The 22797-nt window shown below is 49.7% G+C and overlaps 1 protein-coding gene across 1 annotated transcript in view; it reads left to right on the plus strand.

Annotated features, from left to right (window-relative positions):
* LOC310795984 (signal-induced proliferation-associated 1-like protein 2) overlaps positions 1-22797 on the plus strand; it is a gene marked incomplete at its 5' end in the record, with an annotated part of 78088 nt that overhangs the window by 39154 nt on the left and 16137 nt on the right. The window contains 6 exon segments of the mRNA XM_083658126.1: positions 4237-4323; positions 6421-6524; positions 6670-6758; positions 11097-11470; positions 14235-14468; positions 19955-20093. Of these exon segments, the coding sequence (XP_083514252.1) occupies positions 4237-4323; positions 6421-6524; positions 6670-6758; positions 11097-11470; positions 14235-14468; positions 19955-20093 (1027 nt within the window).

The following is a 22797-nucleotide window of genomic DNA, read 5'->3' on the forward strand; positions in this document are numbered from 1 at the left end:
GCTGTAACTCACCTCTCTCTCTCTCTCTCTCTCTCTCCCTCTCTCTCTCTCTCTCAATTCAATTCAATTCAAAGGGCTTTATTGGCATGATAAGGTGCATCTTACATTGCCAAAGCATACATTAGCAACACTTAGCAGTTACAAAGAATCAAAAACAGAAAACAAGACATTTTGTTACCCAGTAACATACAGTAAATCACAAAATCTGAAGATATTCAAAGAGGAAGAGAAAAGAAAATTAAATGGAATGTGATAGTATAGAATATAATAGAAGACCATTGTTGACCGGGATCTATTCAGAATAATAACAGAACTGTAATAAACAGGCAGTTAGATGGTGATAGTGCAAAATAGTGAGCAATTACAGTATATTAACAAAATTCACAGAATCTGTAAATAACCGTTGTTATTTTGAAATCTTCAGAAGAGAGTGAAAAACCAAACAAAGCAAAAAGAATAAAATATAATAGAATAAGATGGACTAGAATAAAATATTAATATAATATAAGCAATAAGCAAAAATGAGGCATTTTGTTACTCATTAATTATAGGTCACAGAACTGTGACCTAAGTAAAATACGATAAAATAAAAGATTAAATCAAAGCAATAAAAAGCAGTAAAAGCAATAAAATAGAAACAATCACTAAGCTAGCTAATTCAGCTAGATGTGGATGGCTCTCCTGTCCACTGGCTCTGTCTCTCTCTCTCTCTCTCCATATCCCTGCTGTAACTCACCTCTCTCTCTCTCTCTCTCTCTCTCTCTCTCTCTCTCTCTCTCCATATCCCTGCTGTAACTCACCTCTCTCTCTCTCTCTCCCTCTCTCTCTCTCTCTCTCTCCTCTCCATATCCCTGTTGTAACTCACCTCTCTCTCTCTCTGTCTCTCTCTCTCTCTCTCTCTCTCTCTCTCTCTCTCTCTCTCTCTCCATATCCCTGCTGTAACTCACCTCTCTCTCTCTCTCTCTCTCTCTCTCTCTCTCTCTCTCTCTCTCCTCTCCATATCCCTGCTGTAACTCACCTCTCTCTCTCTCTCTCCCTCTCCTCTCCATATCCCTGTTGTAACTCACCACTCCCTCCCTCTCTTCCTGCACACCCTGCCGAGTGGGAGGTGACAGAGACACTGACACGGCGCGGCTCATCTCATCCAATTACTGCAGAAACAAAGAGAAAGCTCTTCCCCCGGACTGAGATATGTAGCCCCACCCCCCCTTTCCTCCCCACAGGAAGTGGGAGTAGAGGAGGAGGGCTGTTGGGCTAGGAGAATGTCATGAAGGAGTTATAGACCGAAGACTATAGAGAGACTGAGAGAGAGAATACGCGTTCACTTCACATCTTCTCCAGAAAACACATTTACATAGAAATCCCTTGATGACATATGCAGTTTATAGCGTTATTATTTCCTCGGTCTCTTTGAGTGTTTTAGCTGTCATCTTGAGCTAAGCGGCAGCTGCCTGTTTTGTTTTCGTCTTTATGTGGAACATGCAGGAGCGAAACGGAACATCTGTGGACCATATAGGGGAAAAGCACGAATCGGATAGCTTAGATAAAGCGGAGTCCCATCCCCATATAGCTGACTCCAGACTTGGCAGATTAAAAATATGATACCCTAATATGTGGCCAACTGAGAGCGACAGCTATTCTCTCTCGCCGCCAAAGTTATTGCAGCGCGCGGAGAGAGAGATGACGGTGAGAATACCCCCCAGGCCTTTACGTTGTGCCGAGGTAGGAGGAGGAGAGGGAGGAGGAGGAGAGGGAGGAGGAGGAGAGGGAGGAGGAGAGGGAGGAGGAGGAGAGGGAGGAGGAGAGGGAGGAGGAGGAGAGGGAGGAGGAGAGGGAGGAGGAGGAGAGGGAGGAGGAGGAGAGGGAGGAGGAGGAGAGGGAGGAGGAGGAGAGGGAGGAGGAGAGGGAGGAGGAGGAGAGGGAGGAGGAGGAGAAGCAGGAGGAGGAGAAGCAGCTGCTGCTGTTTGGACCCCGGCTCAGAAGACTAACACCTCGGCATGGGGAGGAAATGTAGCGATTGGGCCAAAGCGTCGGATGATGTGTGTGTGTGCTGCGATTGAGTTACTGACAGTTCTGCTGAGGTTTCCCATGGAGGTCCGAGCAATAAGAACCCCATGGGTGAACGGGTCGTTCTTGAAAATATGACTTATTAAAAAAATATGCTATCTGACTCAAAATTGAGTTCTCCACATATTCACGATCTTTGAATATTGCTTGATGCTTGTGAGGTGTTAACCTTTTGGGCTTCAATATAAAGAAAAGACACAAAGTACATAACCATATTTGCCAGTTGTCAAATCTTCGATGCTGAGTTATCTATCTAGAGTCTATCTCGGAACTGCATTCCACCCAGATAGAGGCCTATGGACCAATTTCACAGCGGCCATTTTTGAGGTGGATAAAAGCAGGAAGTAAAGCAGCTGTAAATTATACCACTAATTACGCTTCCATTCTGTTTAGGTGTTCCAGTGCCAGGTGCCCTCATTAATGCTAATGACTACATCTGCGATACTTCCTGCTTTACCACCTCAAAAGGTTGCTGTGAAATGAGCCTATAATCCCCCAATATCCTATATATGAGCAATAGGAGCAGCAGAGATGAACAGTGTGGGATAGGCAGCAGAGCCTGGATGGAGAGTTGATGTGAAAGCCATCTTGCCTGTGTGATTAGTCTGATTTCCTCCCGGTCATGTTCTCCTACTTTGGTCCATTAGTTAAAAGGAAGGCCTCTGGGCAGCAGACATCAATCTGAAGTCCAATGCTTGTTTTGCAACCTAGACCGCAAGCCCACAAGGTTTTCCTGGATCGGACAAAAAACGGAGCAGAGAAACCCCACAATTCAAGCCAGGTCATGGCTCCCTGTCAAGCTCGCAGGACACTAACAGCACAGCACAGAGGAGATGAACCGAAGATAATGGTCACAGTCACACACACAGAAGAAGAAGAAGCATCATAGTTGAGGAGGAGTAGATTCAGGTTTGGGGTTTCAAGGGAGCGATCTCTCGAGCATCACTTTACATTCTTAAACTACTTCTGTCTTCACTCTGTATAAACACTCTGAGCGTCGCCATCTGCTTGACTCACTGAGGCTCATCGTTACCCGCAGCCCAATCGCACTTTCTGTTTGTGCGCTTCTGTCGTTAGAGAACAAGACACCTCCTCCCTCGCTGACAGCTCCCGTATTTTCCTGGAGATTCTTCACGGCGCTCAGCAGGGAGAGACTATCCCCAGGAGGAACGGCCCATATCAAATTGTCAGCAAAGAAGGATAATGAGGGAGAGGGAGAGCCTCTTTTCCCCCCCGTTTGTTGTGCAATACAGCCTCAGAATTTCACTTTACCACTGTGTGTGTGGGGCGTCTGGCTAGTGTAGAGCAGAGCCGTATATATAGAAGAGTCGCGACATCTCCATTCTCTCCAATGGAGCAGTTTTTTACTCTCAAGAGTTCCAGGAAGTAAGGTCCTGGATTAAGCAGCACTGCAGCAACCTGTAAGGCTGCAGCCAAATGGACAGTTTGTTGTTGTTGTACTTTGATTATTATTATTTTTTTATCAAATTGTACATTATCAGCTTTATTTTAGCATTCAAAAGTAGTGCGAGACCCCTTCCTGGCTGTTCATTGGCTAATGAGTCACGCATGTTGGTCCGCCGCTGACGCCACTCTCTCTCTACATTGCTCTGGTGTAGAGGTAAAAGCACTCGCCTACCACCCGTGTTCAATTCCCGGCATCGGTACTTCAGACGTTCTTACAGACACAATTGGCCGCGTCTGCGGGTGAGAAGACGGTGGCGGTATGAGTCCTGGTCGCTGCAAGAGTGCCTCCTCTGGTCGGTCGGGGGGGTGCCTATTTGGGGGGAGGGGAACTGGGGGGAGTAGCGTGTAGTGCTCCCACGTCCTGCCGGTGAAACCCCTCGCTGTCAGGTGAAAAGAAGCGGCCGGCGACTGCACATGTATGGGAGGAACCGTGCGCTCGTCTACAACTCAACCCCAGATCAGCAGAGGGGGTGGAGCAACGGCTGGGACAGCAGGGGGAAATTGGCCAACTACAATTGGGGGGAAGAATGGGAGAAACACTGAACAAACTGATGGAGCATATCTGGGCGATGTCAGGTTCACGCCTTGTTTTCACCCTAGGTACCACATGTGTGTTGTGCTCCTCTGTCTCTGCAGGACCATGCAGGATCTGGAGAATCCCCAGGTCACCTCGTGTAACAAGGGAGACCAGCATTACCGCAGCTCCCCCAGTAACCAGTCGTCCTCCAGTGATCCAGGACCCTGTGGCAGCAGCAGCACCTGGTCCTCCCAGCAGCCTGGATATGACGGGTATGGCCCCACAGTGTTCTTACCTTCTTTGAAAGAATCCAGAAGCAGTCGGACGAGAAATTTGCAATTTTGCATTAATGCAGCTTCAGTCGGTCCCCGTAATATTTGGGAGAACTTGCAATTTGGATCTTTTTTCTTCTTCTTTTTTTTACCACAATCTTGTAGGGCTGTGAATCTTCACTGGCCTCATGATTCGATTCGATTCGATTACGATTCATCTGTCAACGATCCGATTCGATTCGATTCCACGACGCATCACGATGCATCTCGATACAGCTCAAAGTATTGCAGCTCCCAAGTATCAAATCCTCAATTTTCTGTATTATTACTACTGCACATGGCTACTTTTTCATCAATTAATACAAGCAGTCAGATAAATATCGTCTCTTTTTTAGTACTTAGAAAGTGCTTTAAAATCTGAATGTCAACAGAAATTTAAACATAAACGATTCAACGATTCATCGGTCAACGATTCGATTTGATTCGATTCACACATCCGCGTCGCGATGCATCGATTATACGATTAATTTTGACACCCCTACAATCTTGCCACATTAAGAGATCACCAGAGACATTTTTAATTTGGGCCAGGCCAGTCATCACACTTTTGTATAAAGAGGTTTAATCAAACAATCAAAATATGCCTACTGGTATCTTACTGTAACCACCGACAACACAGTGGAGCTTTTAGATAGGGATGAGATGCAGGAGGAATCTTACGACCATGAGTTATAGTTTCATGATATGTTTGTACATCTCTCTACAGGTCAATGTACTTTCTTTGTCATTTAACCTGCATTTGTTATAGTTTCCATTTAATCATCCTGAGAGCTTGGTTTGTTTCAGTCAGAACACAAAGTCTACCTCAAACAGAAATGGTCACTTTTTTAAATGAAACAACCATAATATACAGTTTTGACATCATAAAATAGCCAAGTCAAGCACAGTATTTTCCCTTTGTTGAAATTTTGAGCCATTCTGTTCAGAAGATTTCTAAAGGATGAGCACTTACGTCTAGTAGGAAGTGATTATAAAGGATGATTTCTTTTAAATGACAGGTATTGTTTTTTTTTTTATCTCTTTACTGCCACTTAAGTGCCACTTTAGCAAAGTGCTTTGCAATTTCTGAGAAAATCTGTCGCAGAATCAAGCCTTTTCAGTCACAATAATCCCCCCAAAAAACCTGAAAGCGTGGAGGGTCTGTATAAGGAAGTGAGAGGGAGAAGCTGGAGCAGAGTGACTCGGGAGCTTCTGTCAACACTGATTATAGCCACCGCCACAATTTCGAGTGGAGCGATTCTTTTGGTCCATCCCAACTGTTTGTTCCCATAAAACTTTAAATAGCGTCTACTGGAGAGAACATCCACGCACGGCGTTCCAATATAGACCTGTCCTGAAAATGCTGCTCTTTCCCACGTTTTCAATCGTAGAATGACCTTGGTCCACACGGGGCAGCGTGGGCCCGGCCAAGTCGACTGCACAGGCTGAGGGGTCTGACAGTGAGTCTTGTAGTTGGAGCAGAATCCATCAGAGGCTGCTGTGTCTGCGGGCGCTTATAGAGCGTGACGAGAGGCTTAGCTCCACGCTGCTGCCTCGACCTCCTGTCAGAGGCCTCTGAGGAGCACTAAACTCTCCGGGATCACACGGTGCCCCCTGTCAAGAGCTGCCTGCCACCGTACAGAGCACAGGCCATGATTAGCCAATTGATCTCCGCGTTGGAAGCTTTCGTCGAATCCCTGTTAAAAGATCAGATGAGACGCGGCGACTTGGAGTTCATCTGTCGCAACAACCGCCTCCCAGCTCTTAAGGTTGAATTAAGATCTGTATTGGAAAAATGTGCTGTTCTCTTCCATTTTGTCAGAGCGAGACACTTCCTTGGTTGTACCAGAAAAACGCTCTCTCGTCAACATCGGCGGGCGTCGTCTTTATTCTATTATAAGCTCAAGTGATGTGACCTTAAATGATCCTGAGCTAATTAATTTGTCTGCGGTGTATCTTAACAAAGCAGCGCTCCTTCTAGCATACAGATCTCACTCTATGGCTCGAGAAGTTTGTAGCCCACACATACGTAGCGCTTACCTCCTGTTCCTTCCCCAGATGCCCCTCCCCTGTCCTCCACGAGCGTTCGGGGGACATCCCGGGGGTCGAGGGGGAGATCCACAGGGAGAGGGAGCCCACCCTGGAGAGGACCAGGTCCGCAGGTGAGTCTCTTTCAAGTAGTCACGGTTCTGCTGCATGTGAAAGTTTCACGTCAAACGCCGGTGATCCAGCGTTTCCAAGTGGCTCTTTGGTACCTGGAAGTTCTGGAACGTCTCGCTGCTCACCTTCTCTCCCCTCCGTCCACAGAGGCCAAGTGGCACATCCCGTCCACCAAGATCCTGAACTCGCTCAAGCAGAGAGAGGGAGGCAAAGACTCGCCCAACAAGCTGTCCAGGGTGAGTGTCTGACTGACTATGATGCTGTCCAGGGTGAGTGTCTGACTGACTATGATGCTGTCCAGGGTGAGTGTCTGACTGACTATGATGCTGTCCAGGGTGAATGTCTGACTGACTTTGATGACCTGTGCCAGAGAGGTTCTTCTTAGGCGAGGTGCTTTGAAAGTGTACGGCGGTACGAGAGTGCTGCCATCGAGTTTCATACAACCTGTGTGAGTGAGTGTGTGTGTGTGTGTGTGTGTGTGTGTGTGTGTGTGTGTGCGCGTGGTGTTGAAAGCTGGACGGGGGTCCGATCGTCCTCGTCGTTTACCCTCAGCAGCTCAATCGGGGTGGTCCCACTTTGCGACGCCCCCCCGCTGTGCACACTTTGCACTTCATCATTTATTTTCACTTCATCAGCATGCTAACAGGCTCTCCTGCTCATCACCATTCTGCTCGTCTCACACACTCTTTTCTAGGACACATGTTCCTCGAAGGTTGAATACGTTAAGTGCTGGAGCCTCTCCCCCCCCCCCTCTCTCTCACTCTCCCTCCTTCTCTTTTCTTTCCCATCTTCTCCCTTACGCCGTCTCTGTCTCTCGCTTTGTTTTCCCCGGCTCTCATGCTGGAGGCTGCTGCTGCGTAGCGCTAACAACCTCTTTCAGTGCTTTCAGCCGGTGTTGCATTAACCCAGGCCACTGGATGAAAAAATGTAAACCATTCTCCTGGCTCTGTATGTCCCTAATGCACTGAGCTCCTCCACCCCCGTCCAAACCAGAGTAGCTGTTTTTGGATGCGTGCTGTGATTCATGCTCCATCCATGATTTAGCAGTCGTTAGCATAGCGTAATAGCGGAAAACATGGCAGGTCTGAATGGCATAACTCTTACTACTACTAACTCTACTATGCTCTTATTGCTACTATAGCATTACTGTTGCCCCTTTCATTAGAGGCCTGCCTAGTCACCTTACGTTCCAACGCGACGCGGGGGTCAGCCAATTACTTCCTATTGTGTTGACACTTCCTGTGACAGTACAGTACTTATATTGTGTTCATTATGTTATCGGCCTCTAGAATCATCTGTCACTCAATGTGAAATCGCAGCCAGTGAGTCAGACTGGGTTTGACAAGTTAAAACAGGCGGCCTTCTTTGAAAAGAAAGTCATAACATAACTGGGTCAAGTGGGCGGGGCTACATAAGGTGAATAATATGGTCATCAAATTGACCTGTAAGGTCATCTAGCATCTTTCCTACATCGTTAAGGGTCATCTAATCTAACTGCAGCATTGAGGACTGTAGTGTGGTGGATAGATTGAGGGCATGCTGGCCTGACCTTGTATCTCTGTGATTTCTTTGTGCTGGTTGATGATGAACAGCTCTGGTAGTACAGCTGCTTAGCTTCAATATATACAGGAATCGTGCATTTTGTGATAAAAGTATGAAATTTGGTACACTTATAGCCAAAGGCATTCTCTAAAGATTTGGATATGGAGGCATCATGAATTTTCAACATGGCGTCCATGGCAGCCATTCTTCCAATATGTCCGCCAGAAACAACAGTTTTGTTATGATTGATGACTACAAAATAATATTTCAGGCTTTTACCATATATTATAGTATTTGGTAAATGTCTTTTGAATAATTGACCATCTCATTGAAAATTCAAAATGGCCGCCTTTTGTCCAGACTGGTTGGATATGGATGATCTCTGTGTCAAATTATGTTTTTTTTCTCTCTTTTTCCCCCCCTTTTTTTTCTCTGCAGAAATTGAATTATAAACTCTAGAATTTCTAAGAAGCTTCCTTCCATCTCACAAGACTTGTTCTAGCGACCTTGCCCTAAAGTGCGCGTTTATATATGGAGAACAAAATGAAGATACCCGATGTTATTGTTGAGTAAATGTCCACATATTGGCATGCTGAAATGGCCATACATGTATGTGGAGATCTCAGTCATTGTCCCTTTTATACCCATATATGGAGATTGATATTTGATGTCAGGGACGTGAGCTCAGTAATGTTACTGATGTGAGCTCCATATTTGGAGTGTTTGATGTCAGTGGTGTGAGCTTCATATCAGAAATGTGTGATTTCAGTGATGTGACATCTATATTAGGAATGTGTGATGTTCGTGATGTCTGATGTCAGTGTGATGTCAGTGATGTGTGATGTCAGTGATGTCCTAATTAGGCGGTGTGACCCATTGACAAAGATCCACCAGTTTCACAGACTCACAGTTAAGTGAGGCCAAATCAAGGGTCTATCCCTATTCAATTATTCACACTCACCTTCACAGAAACAGAGTGCTGTGCACTGTAACTGAGCTTTTTTGCACTTGCACTGCCCAACACAACCCTTTTTGCATTTGCAAGAGACCAGTTCATAACTGGACTGGCCTGCATCTGGTAGGCATGTCCAGAAGGGCTCATAGTCCCCCTCAGATGTCTTTGACCAGCCCCATTTGCACGGTGAGGGTAGTTCTGGTGTTGACACCAGCACTTGACCCCACACGTGACCTCCTTGGTATACTGCTCTCTTGACATGCTCTTCTAGGGTAGCCTTGGTTGGAGGGATTGTTTGCACATTGTGCCTCTTTGCAAATAACTTTCTCCTTGCCTTATCTATTTCTGTGCATGTGCTGGTTCGGTCATAGACTAAAATGATAAACCTCTCAATGGTGGCCATTACTTCCTGTGGTATGTCTGAAGCGTATAGAGAGGATGCATTTATATAGCCACGCAGGGTGCTGGCACAGCCATCAGGAGCAATTTGGGGTTCAGTGTCTTGCCCAAGGACTGACCTTCTGATTCGTGGACGACCCGCTCTACCTCCTGAGCCACAGCTGCCCCCACATTGTGACATCATCAGTGATCTAATGACTGTGCCAACAATGCCCAAAAGGATGTCATAGCTCACACTGCTATGACATCTTATATAGACCAATCTCAGCTCACACTGCTATGGAGATTGTCGGCGGAGAGAAGTATCCAGGGGTGGAGGGAGAAGGGAGGGAGGGACAGAATGTAGGGAAACAGTGGATGGATAAATCCAGAAGGAGTCGGTAATGCAACATAAACCACAGAACACACTGCTATGACATCATTGATGAGGTCATAAATCACTGATGATGTCATACAGTTCTACATCACTGATGACATCACTGATGATGAGATTGATGGAAGCTATCTAGGACACGGGGCCAGCGCGTCTAGTCAGCTCAAAGCGCCACAACTTCACAGGCCACGGATTGTCCACTGGACCACGGACCACGGACCGGATTCCAAACCTGTGACCTAATTTCATGGACCAGACCCCCGTCATCAGTGGTGTCACTGTCACTCGAGCAGCTGTGAGGTCATCAATGATGTCACTGCAACTGTGAGGTCATCGGCGATGTCATAAGTGCCGTTGTGATGTCATCAGTGATGTCATACATGCCAAGATATAAATAGCTTGTTGTTTGCAGATATGAGGTTATTGAATCAACCATTTAACCAACCAAGTTTGATTTCGGCCATAATGACTGCCATCTTGAAAATGGTCATAGGTCAGCAGTGGTCAACAGTTGTGAGTACTGATGTCATCAGTTGTGTCGTAGAAGGAAGCTTCTGGCCAATTTCAAGTAAAATTTTTGAATTCTGCATTGGAAAAAATGACTTATTTGAAACTGGGATCACCCATATCAGACAGCCACAGAAGTGACGGCGGCCATCTTGAAAATTTAATTATTTTTTTATTATCCAAAAGACATTTACCAATTACTCTTTATGGTAAATAAGTCTGAAACATCATATTCTATCCATCATTCATAAGAAAACGGTTGTTGCTGGCGGCCATTTTGAAAAACGGCTGCCATGTTGAGAATTCACGATGCCTCCATATCCAAATCTTTTTGGACTACCTTTGGCTATAAGTGTACCAAATTTCATGCTTTTATCACAAAGTGCACGATTGTTTTGGTTGTCTGCTGCACTATGGCTTTGTGATCATCAGACCAGAGTCAAATAGCAGAGAATACTTTTTTTTTATTATGCCTTTTTTAAACCTATTCAGGTGCCAAATGAGATGGGTTTGCCACATAGACCGATACAATGCCAGAGTTAAAGAGGTCACTTGGAAACTATTTGACATTCAGTTTATTTTATTTGTATTATTTTCTACGGTCAACTTGGCTGACATTGGGGACCGCAAGAGAAATAGCTGTTGCCTCAGTGCCAGCTAACGGGGGATCCACAAACTAGTGAATTTGCCCTGATGGGTAAAGCCCTTTCCATCTGGTGCTCCAAGCATATTAAAAAAGCCCCAAGATTGATGTAGTGTATTTTTCTGTGCCCTCCCTCCACCCTTCTGTCCGGCCAGACGGGAGACAAGAACTCCAGCCACTCCAGTAGCAACACCCTCTCCAGCAACGCCTCCAGCAACAGCGACGACAAGCACTTTGGCTCCGGGGACCTGATGGACCCGGAGATGCTGGGCCTCACCTACATCAAGGGGGCGTCCACGGACAGCGGCATCGACACCAACCCCTGCGTGCCCCCCGGGACGCGAGTGCTGCTGCAGGGCAGGGCGGGCGAGCAGGGCCACCCCTGGGTGTCGGAGCACCACGAGGACGGCACGTCGGAAGAGGACCACGGGAAACTGTACCTGCCGCAGGGTTACGCCTCCGCCATCATGTCCGGTCACGTGACGGAGGGCAGCATCGGGGACCTGAGCGAGATCTCCTCCCATTCAAGGTAATAAGACAGGTGTTTCATTTTTGACCCTAGGATCCCCCCCTCCCCCCCCCGTGTTGAAATAACATTTTTCACTTCAAATGTCTGCTGTCTTGCTCGTAAACAAAGATTTAACCTTTGTCTAACATAAAGACCAGCTGATGTCAATGGCGAATCTCTAATCTCCAAATATATATATATTTATATAATATATATGTATTCATATATTTATATATATGTTTTTTCCTCTTTATGGCCAAGGGCTTTATTCCAATGTGGCTTATTAATTATAGGGCGTCATGTCATTTGCCCATGGGGGGAAAGTCACACCCTTTCCATGGTATTATGGCTTGGAGGACAATCCATTACGCACATGCACCACAACCACTGCGCTATTCATTCAATCAACATTATCTTGTGTGTTCCGCTAAACACACAAACAAACACACACACACACAAAAGGGTGGTTGTTGCTGGCGGTCAGCTGACTTTTTCACCCGGCCGCGCTCTCTCCTCTCCTGACCTACACAGCCCCGCTCCATCCAGCTGTGCTGTGTGGGGCTGATACAGTAGGTGGGGTGGCGGTCAGACTGGAGCAACATGGGATCTTTCATCACACCGTCATCCCACGTCCTCCCCACCAGACTGCTGCCCAGCTGGGCAGGAGAGGAGAGGGTGTGTGTGGCCCTGGAGCCACTCACAGGCTGTCTCTCAGTGAAATAGAATGGGTATCTATTTGTTTATGCGATGCAGGAGGATGTTAGCACAATCTGTTCAGATCATTGACCTGGTCGGAGGGTGTCAGACCTGTCGGCTCCAGCGTATCACTCAGAGGAGAGGGAAGAGCCAGTGTCATCACCTTGACTGCTCCTCCTGCTTCCCCCCACCTTCTGATATAATGCTCTGTGACACCCGAGTGTCATCTGAACAAACAGTGAAACAGCAGGAACACGTTTTGCAGGGTGTGGCCCAGATGGTCATGAATATGGAAGGATGTGGAGCCGGAGCCTTCGAGCTAAAGCCAACCCTCTCGGGCTAGCTTTTGTGTTTGCTGAAAGTCTTCCAGCAACAAGGAGATGTTAGAGCTCGGAAATGTCCGTCTCCAAACATCTGGCGTCGTCGTCAAACCCGGGCAGTTTATCCAGTCCAGCTGAGCAGCTGACAGATGAATCCTGACAAGGCGGGAGTGATAAAACACAAAATGTGCATCAAGACAAAATGCCATTGCACTACTCTTAGGGTGCTTTCACACTGGCGCCCCGGTACCGTTCCCGAGCACACTTGTCCCCAAATTGAACCCAGTTTCGGAACGTTTGACGAGTGTGAACGTTGCGTTCCGTTCTGCGCCCGGGCGCGCAACGGGGAACCGTGACAGGATCCACTTGAAAAGGTGGTGTGGGGGAGCGATTTGGCGTGCCCGGGCACGGAACACTTGCGAGTGTGAAAGCCAAACCGTTCCGAACCACAACACACGGACGAGGATAAACTCCAGGCATAGTTGATGATGCAAGTGCACTCTGTTCCGTTTCCGAGCGCGGAAGAAATGTAATGTGAAAGCTGACCAGCGGGGGAGAGGGGCGGGGGGGGCAATCGTTCCCGGGGGCGGAACAGAACGGAACGAAAGCAATGGTTCCCAGTGAGAAAGCAGCCTTAGAGACTAGCTGTAATTGCGGCTGAGTGTTCTTCACTTGATTTTTAGATGGCTTACTTGGAAATGAGTCAGGACATAATGAGAATGCGCCTCTTTACAGAAATAAACTCTTGACGCAAAACACACAATTAACATAAACAAGCAAATGACACATAACACTGTATTTACATCAAACAGATTCTCTGATTAAAATGATTATTAGGGGCACAGTAGCTGAAATATCACGAAACAATTTGCCACTAATGATGTGAGAAGGCATTCAAATGTTTGACTCAAAGAATAGAGCATTCTTTTATGTACTTTTTGATTGTCATTTAATCTACTACATCAAATGTTATTTGTTTAGTGGGAAGAAGCGACACACTTAACGATATTTAATTGGTCAGTCCATCTTCCAAGTAAAGCTAGAGGTGATGTAAAAGATGCCATATTCGTTTATTTATGTAACATTTTATTTCAAACAAAACTGCATAATTCCCCCTTACTGTATTTAACCCATTGATACCTGATGCAGCATTTGCGTGTACTGTATATCCCTCATTTGTGTGCGTATCCCTTTAAGACCGCGAACCGCGTTAACGCGGTTCGCGGTTTTAAAGGGATACGCACACAAATGCTGCATCAGGTATCAATGGGTTAAACAGGCTGGGACGATGCTCTCCCTGAGACAATTGGGCAGAATTAAAGTGTCATTGTATCATGGCGTCATATCGGCAGAAATGTTCGTTTCGGTCTGATTCCGATATTTCATTCGAAAGCCGTTATCGGCCGATACCGATTACATGCCTTTGAGACCAAAGCAAACCGGAGTCAAATTCCTTGTATGTCTACATAATTCTTCTGATTCTGATTCCGATTCCGATATAATTGTGCATCCCTAATGTGGAGGATAGAATGCCATCCTGTCTGAGCCAACTGAGCATTTATTTCACATCGTGGAAAGAGGGAATTTGAATTCAAACTCATCCTAATAGGTTATATCCCAACATTCGCACGGACCAAGGTCTATTGCCCTGTGGCCCTTTTCGTCCGTTTTCCTTGTTTTTATGCTTTCATTATAATTTCCTTGTTTCCTTGTTTATCTTTTGGTCACTTTTGAGTTACATTATGCTTTATTTTTTGCACTCCGGCCAGTGGCTCGCACCACTCTGGCAGCCCGCTGGCGCGCGGCGCCAGGTACTGTATGTCAGCCGACTCCTCCAAGGTGTACACCATCCCCCAGACCAGCAGCTCGGGGCCGGGGCCGGGGGCCGGCTCAGAGGCCTGTGGACAGACACGCCCACAGCCTGACTGCAAACACCCAGTGGGCACGGAGGAGGCTGACGAAGCCCAAAGCACTGAGGAACCGCCCGACATTTCAGAGTGTGGGTGAGTGTGGTTGTGCGTTTGCGTGCGTGCGTGCGTGCGTGCGTGCGTGTGTGTGTGTGTGTCTGTGTGTGTGTGTCTGAGGATGAGCTTATGTGCATGAGAACCTCAACAAACTTACTCTTGTACGACAAAATCATTAACAAGCACAAATACCTTGAAGCCCACAGCACAGTGGTGTGGACATTCAGCCTTATGGCACATTAAGCGACGTTTTGAGGGTACCTCAACATCACGGCTAATTGTTTTCCAAATGGTAAATGGTCATACCCCTGACCCTATGCTAACCCTAACCCACCCACATCCTCCCAGCCACTCCCCCTACCCACCGCCCTTTGATGACCACCCACATACACCTAGCGACTAGCCACTACCCACCCCCCGAACCCTGAATATCTATGACCTTCCTATCCCTAGCTACGGCCCCTTTTCCCTAGCTCCGACCCCTTTCCTGACCGCACCCCCTCCCACACACCCCTAGCCACTCCTAGCCTGGGTAAACCCAGCCTTCAACGCGACGTCACAGGCTATGCCTGTAGCGTAGGTTCTTCGTGACCGATAGCACATAGAGGTCACGTGGAGGCTGGGTTTACCCAGGCTAAGCCACTCCCCCTACCCACCCCTCAGACCCAGACTCTCTATGACCTACCTACCTATCCCTAGCCCCCGCCCCCCTTCACTAAACGTCCATGAGTGAGTGAGTGACTGAGTTTCCTGACTTTGTCATCTTCTGCCCCCCCGGCCTGGCTTGCTGCCAGCGCAGTGGGAGAAAAAAGAGTAGTCCTGTAGTTTGGTGGCTGTTTCTCAGTGCAGATTAAAGGCAAAGCAAGGTGACACTCTTTTCTTAAGTCTCATCACTTTTCCCTGCATGGTCACCTTGTAGAGCTGTGTTCCCCACCACACCTGCTGCTGTTCTGGAGTCAGATCCTCTCCTCCCCTCAGCCCACCCAGAGTACAGAAACTGTTCTGGAGTCAGATCATCTCCTCCCCTCAGCCCACCCAGAGTACAGAAACTGTTCTGGAGTCAGATCCTCTCCTCCCCATCAGCCCACCCAGAGTACAGAAACTGGCCCTGATTGAAGCCGACAGCCACAAAATAAATAAGCTGGATGAAGCCAGAGACATAATACACTTGGCACATGTCACTTGTGGTTATTGATCATCGCTGTGAAGCCAGGTCTCCACGGACTGCCGGGCTGTGGCTCCACTACATCAGCATCTCTGCTGGGAGCTGGGCAGCCATCCACTACAACACAGTACACACACCACACACACACACACACCATAATCACAGACTCGCATACACACACACACACACACACACAGCCTGAGGATGCTGCAGAATAGCCTCCTAGAAGCGTTACAAAGGAAGATGAAGGAGAAGGCGCGCTCTCCGCAGGCGATGTAGGAGCAGTGACGAGCGACTGTGTCTGATGATTAAATGGTTAGCTGTGGAGGAACAGAGAAGACGACGACGGTGAAATTGAAACACAGCTTAGACGGCGCGAGCGTGCCTGTGTGTGTGTGTGTGTGTGATTGTAGTGTGTGTGTGTGTGTGTGTGTGCCTGTGTGTGTGTGTGTGTATGTGTGTTGTGTTGTCTCAAGGTTGTTTGCATGAGGGCATATTTTGCAGGAGAGAATGGGAGATGTGCACGGGAAGGAAGGAAGGGTCCGCCTGCTGTAGCTCCCAAGTAATCTGATTGAGGCTGTGAAATTTGCCACTTAAGGGCTGTGTGATTGATAGCATGCACTGAAGTCATCTTCTGCCCAGTTATGAAAAAGCTCCGTAATCCAGTTAGCCTCCCCAGTGTTTGTTTATATATTCCTGCGCTCTTATTTCATCTTACATAACCGTTCCCTCCTGATAAATGGCCTAATATTACTCACAGATATTGTTCTAACATAACGAAGTCCCCCCCTTTCTAAAAAGTTTTCTCATTTGCTCTAACACTGTATGTAATGCAAGCTGTGTGTAACGATGCTTCTCCTAACCCCAGGCTGTTCTTTTCTCTCTTGCTTCGGGTTCTTGTTCCAGAGGAGCGGAGAGCTTGTTAGCCTTCCTCCTCAAAATGCTGTCTGAACGTTCAAGGTACACAGTCCAAGTCACCTGACCCCCCGTGGCCCTGATCTGTATCACCCTCCCTCCCAGCCTACCTCCTCTCTCAGGGCAGGGCTGAAGTGCTGGCCCTGATCTGTATCACCCTCCCTGCCCCGCCTACCTCCTCTCTCAGGGCAGGGCTGAAGTCTGGCCCTGATCTGTATGACCCTCCCTGCCCCGCCTACCTCCTCTCTCAGGGCAGGGCTGAAGTCTGGCCCTGATCTGTATGACCCTCCCTGCCCCGCCTACCTCCTCTCTCAGGGCAGGGCTGAAGTCTGGCCCTGATCTGTATGACCCTCCCTGCCCCACCCCCACAGCCTACCTCCTCTCTCAGGGCAGGGCTGAAGTGCTGGCCCTGATCTGTATGACCCTCCCTGCCCCGCCCCCTCCAGCCTACCTCCTCTCTCAGGACACGGCTGAAGTGCTGGCCCTGATCTGTATCACCCTCCCTGCCCCACCCCCTCCAGCCTACCTCCTCTCTCAGGGCAGGGCTGAAGTGCTGCTGGCCCTGATCTATATGACCCTCCCTGCCCCGCCCCCACAGCCTACCTCCTCTCTCAGGGCAGGGCAGAAGTGCTGCTGGCCCTGATCTGTATGACCCTCCCTGCACATGTATCGGAGGAAGCATGTGCTAGTCTCCGGCTCTCCCCAGATCGGCAGAGGCGGTGGAGCAACGACCGGGACAGCAGGGGGAATTGGCCCAAGTACAGGCGCTTCAATTCCACACATCGATGATGTAAGAGTGAAGCACTAGGAAAAGCAATAGAGCAGGAGCTAAGGAGACAGATGGAGCTGATATCAGGGATTTCTCTCACCAGTCTTAGCAAGAAGCCACCACTATACACAGCTCCGTTAATTGCATCTCTTTTTCTGGAGGCAGCCTTAAAGATAGCGCTGTTGTTTCTGACCCAGTGATCCCACGGATCTGTCAGAATGCATCTGGCACTCAACACACGCGCGGACATTTGCAATAACGGCCCAGTGTATTGTATCCAGGAGCTGGGTTGTCATGGTGCCAGCAGCTTAAAACAGGGCAGCTCAGAGGAAATAGTGTCTCTAGCTAACCAGCAAGCCAAGCTGTCTAGCCGTCTAGCATATCCCCCGAGGCTATCAGCGCACCCTGCCAACAGCACTCAGTGTGTCACGCTCAGAGTCTGACTGCTCACTTTCAGGTCTCACAGACACATAACCGCAACCAGCCAGGTGGATCATCTCATCATCCCCCTCTGCACTGTGTCCCCTTCAAGACACCCTCAGTCAATACCCCCTCAAGATGATTCAAACGCTTTGTGAAAATGCCCTCCGTTTCTCCAAAGGTGGCTCAACTCATCCCCCCTGGCCTCTCCACTGGTGTCACCTCTCCCCCTGGCCTCTCCACTGGTGTCACCTCTCCCCCCTGGCCTCTCCACTGGTGTCACCTCTCCCCCCTGGCCTCTCCACTGGTGTCACCTCTCCCCCCTGGCCTCTCCACTGGTGTCACCTCTCCCCCCTGGCCTCTCCACTGGTGTCACCTCTCCCCCCTGGCCTCTCCACTGGTGTCACCTCTCCCCCCTGGCCTCTCCACTGGTGTCACCTCTCCCCCCTGGCCTCTCCACTGGTGTCACCTCTCCCCCCTGGCCTCTCCACTGGTGTCACCTCTCCCCCCTGGCCTCTCCACTGGTGTCACCTCACCCCCCTGGCCTCTCCACTGGTGTCACCTCTCCCCCCTGACCTCTCCACTGGTGTCACCTCTCCCCCCTGGCCTCTCCACTGGTGTCACCTCTCCCCCCTGGCCTCTCCACTGGTGTCACCTCTCCCCCCTGGCCTCTCCACTGGTGTCACCTCTCCCCCCTGGCCTCTCCACTGGTGTCACCTCTCCCCCCTGGCCTCTCCACTGGTGTCACCTCTCCCCCCTGGCCTCTCCACTGGTGTCACCTCTCCCCCCTGGCCTCTCCACTGGTGTCACCTCTCCCCCCTGGCCTCTCCACTGGTGTCACCTCTCCCCCCCGGCCTCTCCACTGGTGTCACCTCTCCCCCCTGGCCTCTCCACTGGTGTCACCTCTCCCCCCTGGCCTCTCCACTGGTGTCACCTCTCCCCCCTGGCCTCTCCACTGGTGTCACCTCTCCCCCCCGGCCTCTCCACTGGTGTCACCTCTCCCCCCTGGCCTCTCCACTGGTGTCACCTCTCTCCCCCTGGCCTCTCCACTGGTGTCACCTCTCCCCCCTGACCTCTCCACTGGTGTCACCTCTCCCCCCTGGCCTCTCCACTGGTGTCACCTCTCCCCCCTGGCCTCTCCACTGGTGTCACCTCTCCCCCCTGGCCTCTCCACTGGTGTCACCTCTCCCCCCTGGCCTCTCCACTGGTGTCACCTCTCCCCCCTGGCCTCTCCACTGGTGTCACCTCTCCCCCCTGGCCTCTCCACTGGTGTCACCTCTTCCCCTGGCCTCTCCACTGGTGTCACCTCTCCCCCCTGGCCTCTCCACTGGTGTCACCTCTCCCCCCTGGCCTCTCCACTGGTGTCACCTCTCCCCCTGGCCTCTCCACTGGTGTCACCTCTCCCCCTGGCCTCTCCACTGGTGTCACCTCTCCCCCTGGTGTCACCTCTCTCCCTGGCCTCTCCACTGGTGTCACCTCTCCCCCTGGTGTCACCTCTCTCCCTGGCCTCTCCACTGGTGTCACCTCTCTCCCTGGCCTCTCCACTGGTGTCACCTCTCTCCCTGGCCTCTCCACTGGTGTCACCTCTCCCCCTGGCCTCTCCACTGGTGTCACCTCTCCCCCTGGTGTCACCTCTCTCCCTGGCCTCTCCACTGGTGTCACCTCTCCCCCTGGTGTCACCTCTCTCCCTGGCCTCTCCACTGGTGTCACCTCTCCCCCTGGTGTCACCTCTCTCCCTGGCCTCTCCACTGGTGTCACCTCTCCCCCTGGTGTCACCTCTCTCCCTGGCCTCTCCACTGGTGTCACCTCTCCCCCTGGGTCCATCTCCTGTCTTAACAGCTCCCGCATGTCTTTCTCTGTTATTGTCTGAGCACCACTCCAGAGTCCACGGTTGGTCCTCCTCGTCTCCGTCTTTAATCTGTGTCACAAAACGTCTTTTTTCCCCGCCCTTGCTCTGCCTCTCACAGTGCTTGGCTGCGTTCCTCACACACTGTCCTTTCTCATTGGTTTGGCAAAGGGACATGGGACAAGGGGCGGGGCAGGAAATCGTCCCTCCCTTGCTCCCTCTCTCCCACCCCCGCTGCTGCCCCACCTCCGACGAGCACCGTAAGCATGAAGGCAGAGAGGCAGCCGATGTGACCTTTGAACCCGAGCTGTGAGGGCCTGAGGCCTCCCCGTCCCGGCGTGGACGAGGCCTGGTCCTGACTCTCCTCCTGATGAGCTCCTCTGTCCCTCTGCTCTCTGTATCTTCTACAGGCAGCTGTACGCGCAGGAGGCCGCCTGTCAGCTGCAGGCCGCCGAGCGGGACAGCAAATCACTGCAGAGACTCTCCAAAGAGGAATACCTTCAAATGATGATGCCAGACAGCCCTCCAGGAGACGACAGGAGTCGAAAGGTGAGGACCCGGTCGTTGTCACTCTGATTCACCAACAACTAACCAGTTAATTACCTGCTAGCTGTCATGTACTGTGTCACACTGTCTCTCTCTCTCTCTCTCTCTCTCTCTCTCTCTCTCTCTCTCTCTCTCACACTCACTCACTCACTCTCTCACTCACTCACTCACTCACACACACGCACGCACACACACACACACACACTCACACACACACACGTTAGCTGGGTTCACATGGAGCCTTTTATCCCACTTGTAAATAAAATAGAAGCCTAATCAGAATAAAAATGGCTCATATAAACGCCTCAATCAGAATAAAAATGGCCGACCTGTATGACATTTCTTTCTGTCTGAGAGGGGTGGTGTAACCCTTTCATAATACGGTCAATCGATACAATTTCCTCATGTAAACACTCATTACGATCACTTTCTTTATCTCGTCTCTTTCTGCACATGCTCGCACAGTTAACACAGGCTAAATAACGTCAATAACTTTAGCATATTTTCCCCGGGAGGATTCGTATGGATGTGATATTTACCCCGAGGCGCTCGGACTTGTTGCAGCCCGTTTTTGATCAGGTCCCGACTCCGCCTCTGGGCAAATTACAAATGGACCCAATCATTGCGGGGGAATCAAACGTCTTTTTCCGACACTTATCGAGTCATAAGTATAGAGAGCCAAAGGGAAACGTCACTTCCTGCTTCAGCACTGTACCACAGATTTTCATCCGCCATTTATTTTCCCATAGACATTTCGTAAAATGCTTATAAAAATAGTTGTACTTGGTGAAACCAAACGGTTCAGATATATTTAGAAACAGGCGAGACCACATAACATTTCACTCTGACCAAAACGTAAAAAACTGCGGATTTAAAGAAAATATTTTTTCTATGTTGTTTTTTTATAGTTTTGGTCCGAGTGAAATGTTCTATGGTCTCTCCCGATTCTAAATATTTCTGAACCGTTTGGTTTGACCAAGTAAAAAACGTAAGCCCGCGTTAAGAGAGCTGGATTCCTGTGAGAAGCCTTTATTCTGATTACATACGTGTGGAGCATGTAAACACAACGCACATCTGAGTGATGGCAATCTGGAATGATTTCATTCAGAATGGAAAAAGAACGTCTGGTGTAAGCGCAGCTACAACACAGACACACACACACACACAGGAACAAGAGAGCTGTTGACAGTGTGAAGCAGTGATTTGTCACAATATCTAATAGCGTGAGCGCGGTGTATTGTCAGGCCGGAGTGCAGCTGTAGATCTCATCGGTAACCAGAGGCTGTGTCACCCCGCTGACTAACAGGCGTGTACAGAAGACAGAGGAGGAGGAGGCCGGAGCCCGAGCAGATAACCTCTTGTTGTATAGCGACAGAGAGAGAGAGAGAGAGAGAGAGCAGGATCAACATCTGCTGCCTATCAGCTGGTGCATGCTCTGCACCACAGCTGATAGGTAGGCCGCTCTCTCTCTCTCTCCCAACACAGGGCCCCATCTCGGTCCCCATTGGACGGGCAACAGACTGTTTGCTTAATTCAATTTATAATGGGGGGCCTGAGTTTGCTCAGCCGGGATGTCATGGATTAAAGGCAGGAAGTTGCAGAGAGTGCGTCCATGTTTGATGTCCCTGGGTCCTGCAGGCTCTATTAATTGCATCTTGAGTTCCTCCCCCACTGCCGCCCCCCCCCCCTCTCCCCTCCCCTTCCCCCCCATCCATTATCTAGCAGGAAGCGACCCTGGAGACGTACAAATGGGTTATTTTTGGATGCCGCTCAATTCTAATACAAATGCACTGCATCCCTAGAGGAGAGAGAGAGAGGCAGACCATAGCCATGAGAGAGAGAGAGAGAGAGAGAGGCAGACCATAGCCATGAGAGAGAGAGAGAGAGAGAGAGAGAGAGAGAGAGAGAGAGAGAGAGGCAGACCATAGCCATGAGAGAGAGAGAGAGAGAGAGAGAGAGAGGCTGACCATAGCCATGAGAGAGAGAGAGAGAGAGGCTGACCATAGCCATGAGAGAGAGAGAGAGAGAGAGAGAGGCTGACCATAGCCATGAGAGAGAGAGAGAGAGAGGCTGACCATAGCCATGAGAGAGAGAGAGAGAGGCTGACCATAGCCATGAGAGAGAGAGAGAGAGAGAGAGAGGCAGACCATAGCCATGAGAGATAGAGAGAGAGAGAGAGGCTGACCATAGCCATGAGAGAGAGAGAGAGAGAGGCTGACCATAGCCATGAGAGAGAGAGAGAGAGAGAGAGAGGCTGACCATAGCCATGAGAGAGAGAGAGAGAGAGAGAGGCAGACCATAGCCATGAGAGATAGAGAGAGAGAGAGAGGCAGACCATAGCCATGAGAGAGAGAGAGAGAGGCAGACCATAGCCATGAGAGAGAGAGAGAGCGAGAGGCTGACCATCGCCATGAGAGAGAGAGAGAGAGAGAGAGAGGTAGACCATAGCCGAGAGAGAGAGAGAGAGAGAGGCTGACCATAGCCATGAGAGAGAGAGAGAGCGAGAGGCTGACCATAGCCATGAGAGAGAGAGAGAGCGAGAGAGGCAGACCATAGCCATGAGAGAGAGAGAGAGAGAGAGAGAGAGGCTGACCATAGCCATGAGAGAGAGAGAGAGAGAGGCAGACCATAGCCATGAGAGAGAGAGAGAGAGAGAGAGGCAGACCATAGCCATGAGAGAGAGAGCGAGAGAGGCTGACCATAGCCA

This window comes from Poromitra crassiceps, assembly GCF_964638095.1.
Source record: "Poromitra crassiceps genome assembly, chromosome: 22".
NCBI classification, from domain to species: Eukaryota; Metazoa; Chordata; class Actinopteri; order Beryciformes; family Melamphaidae; genus Poromitra; species Poromitra crassiceps.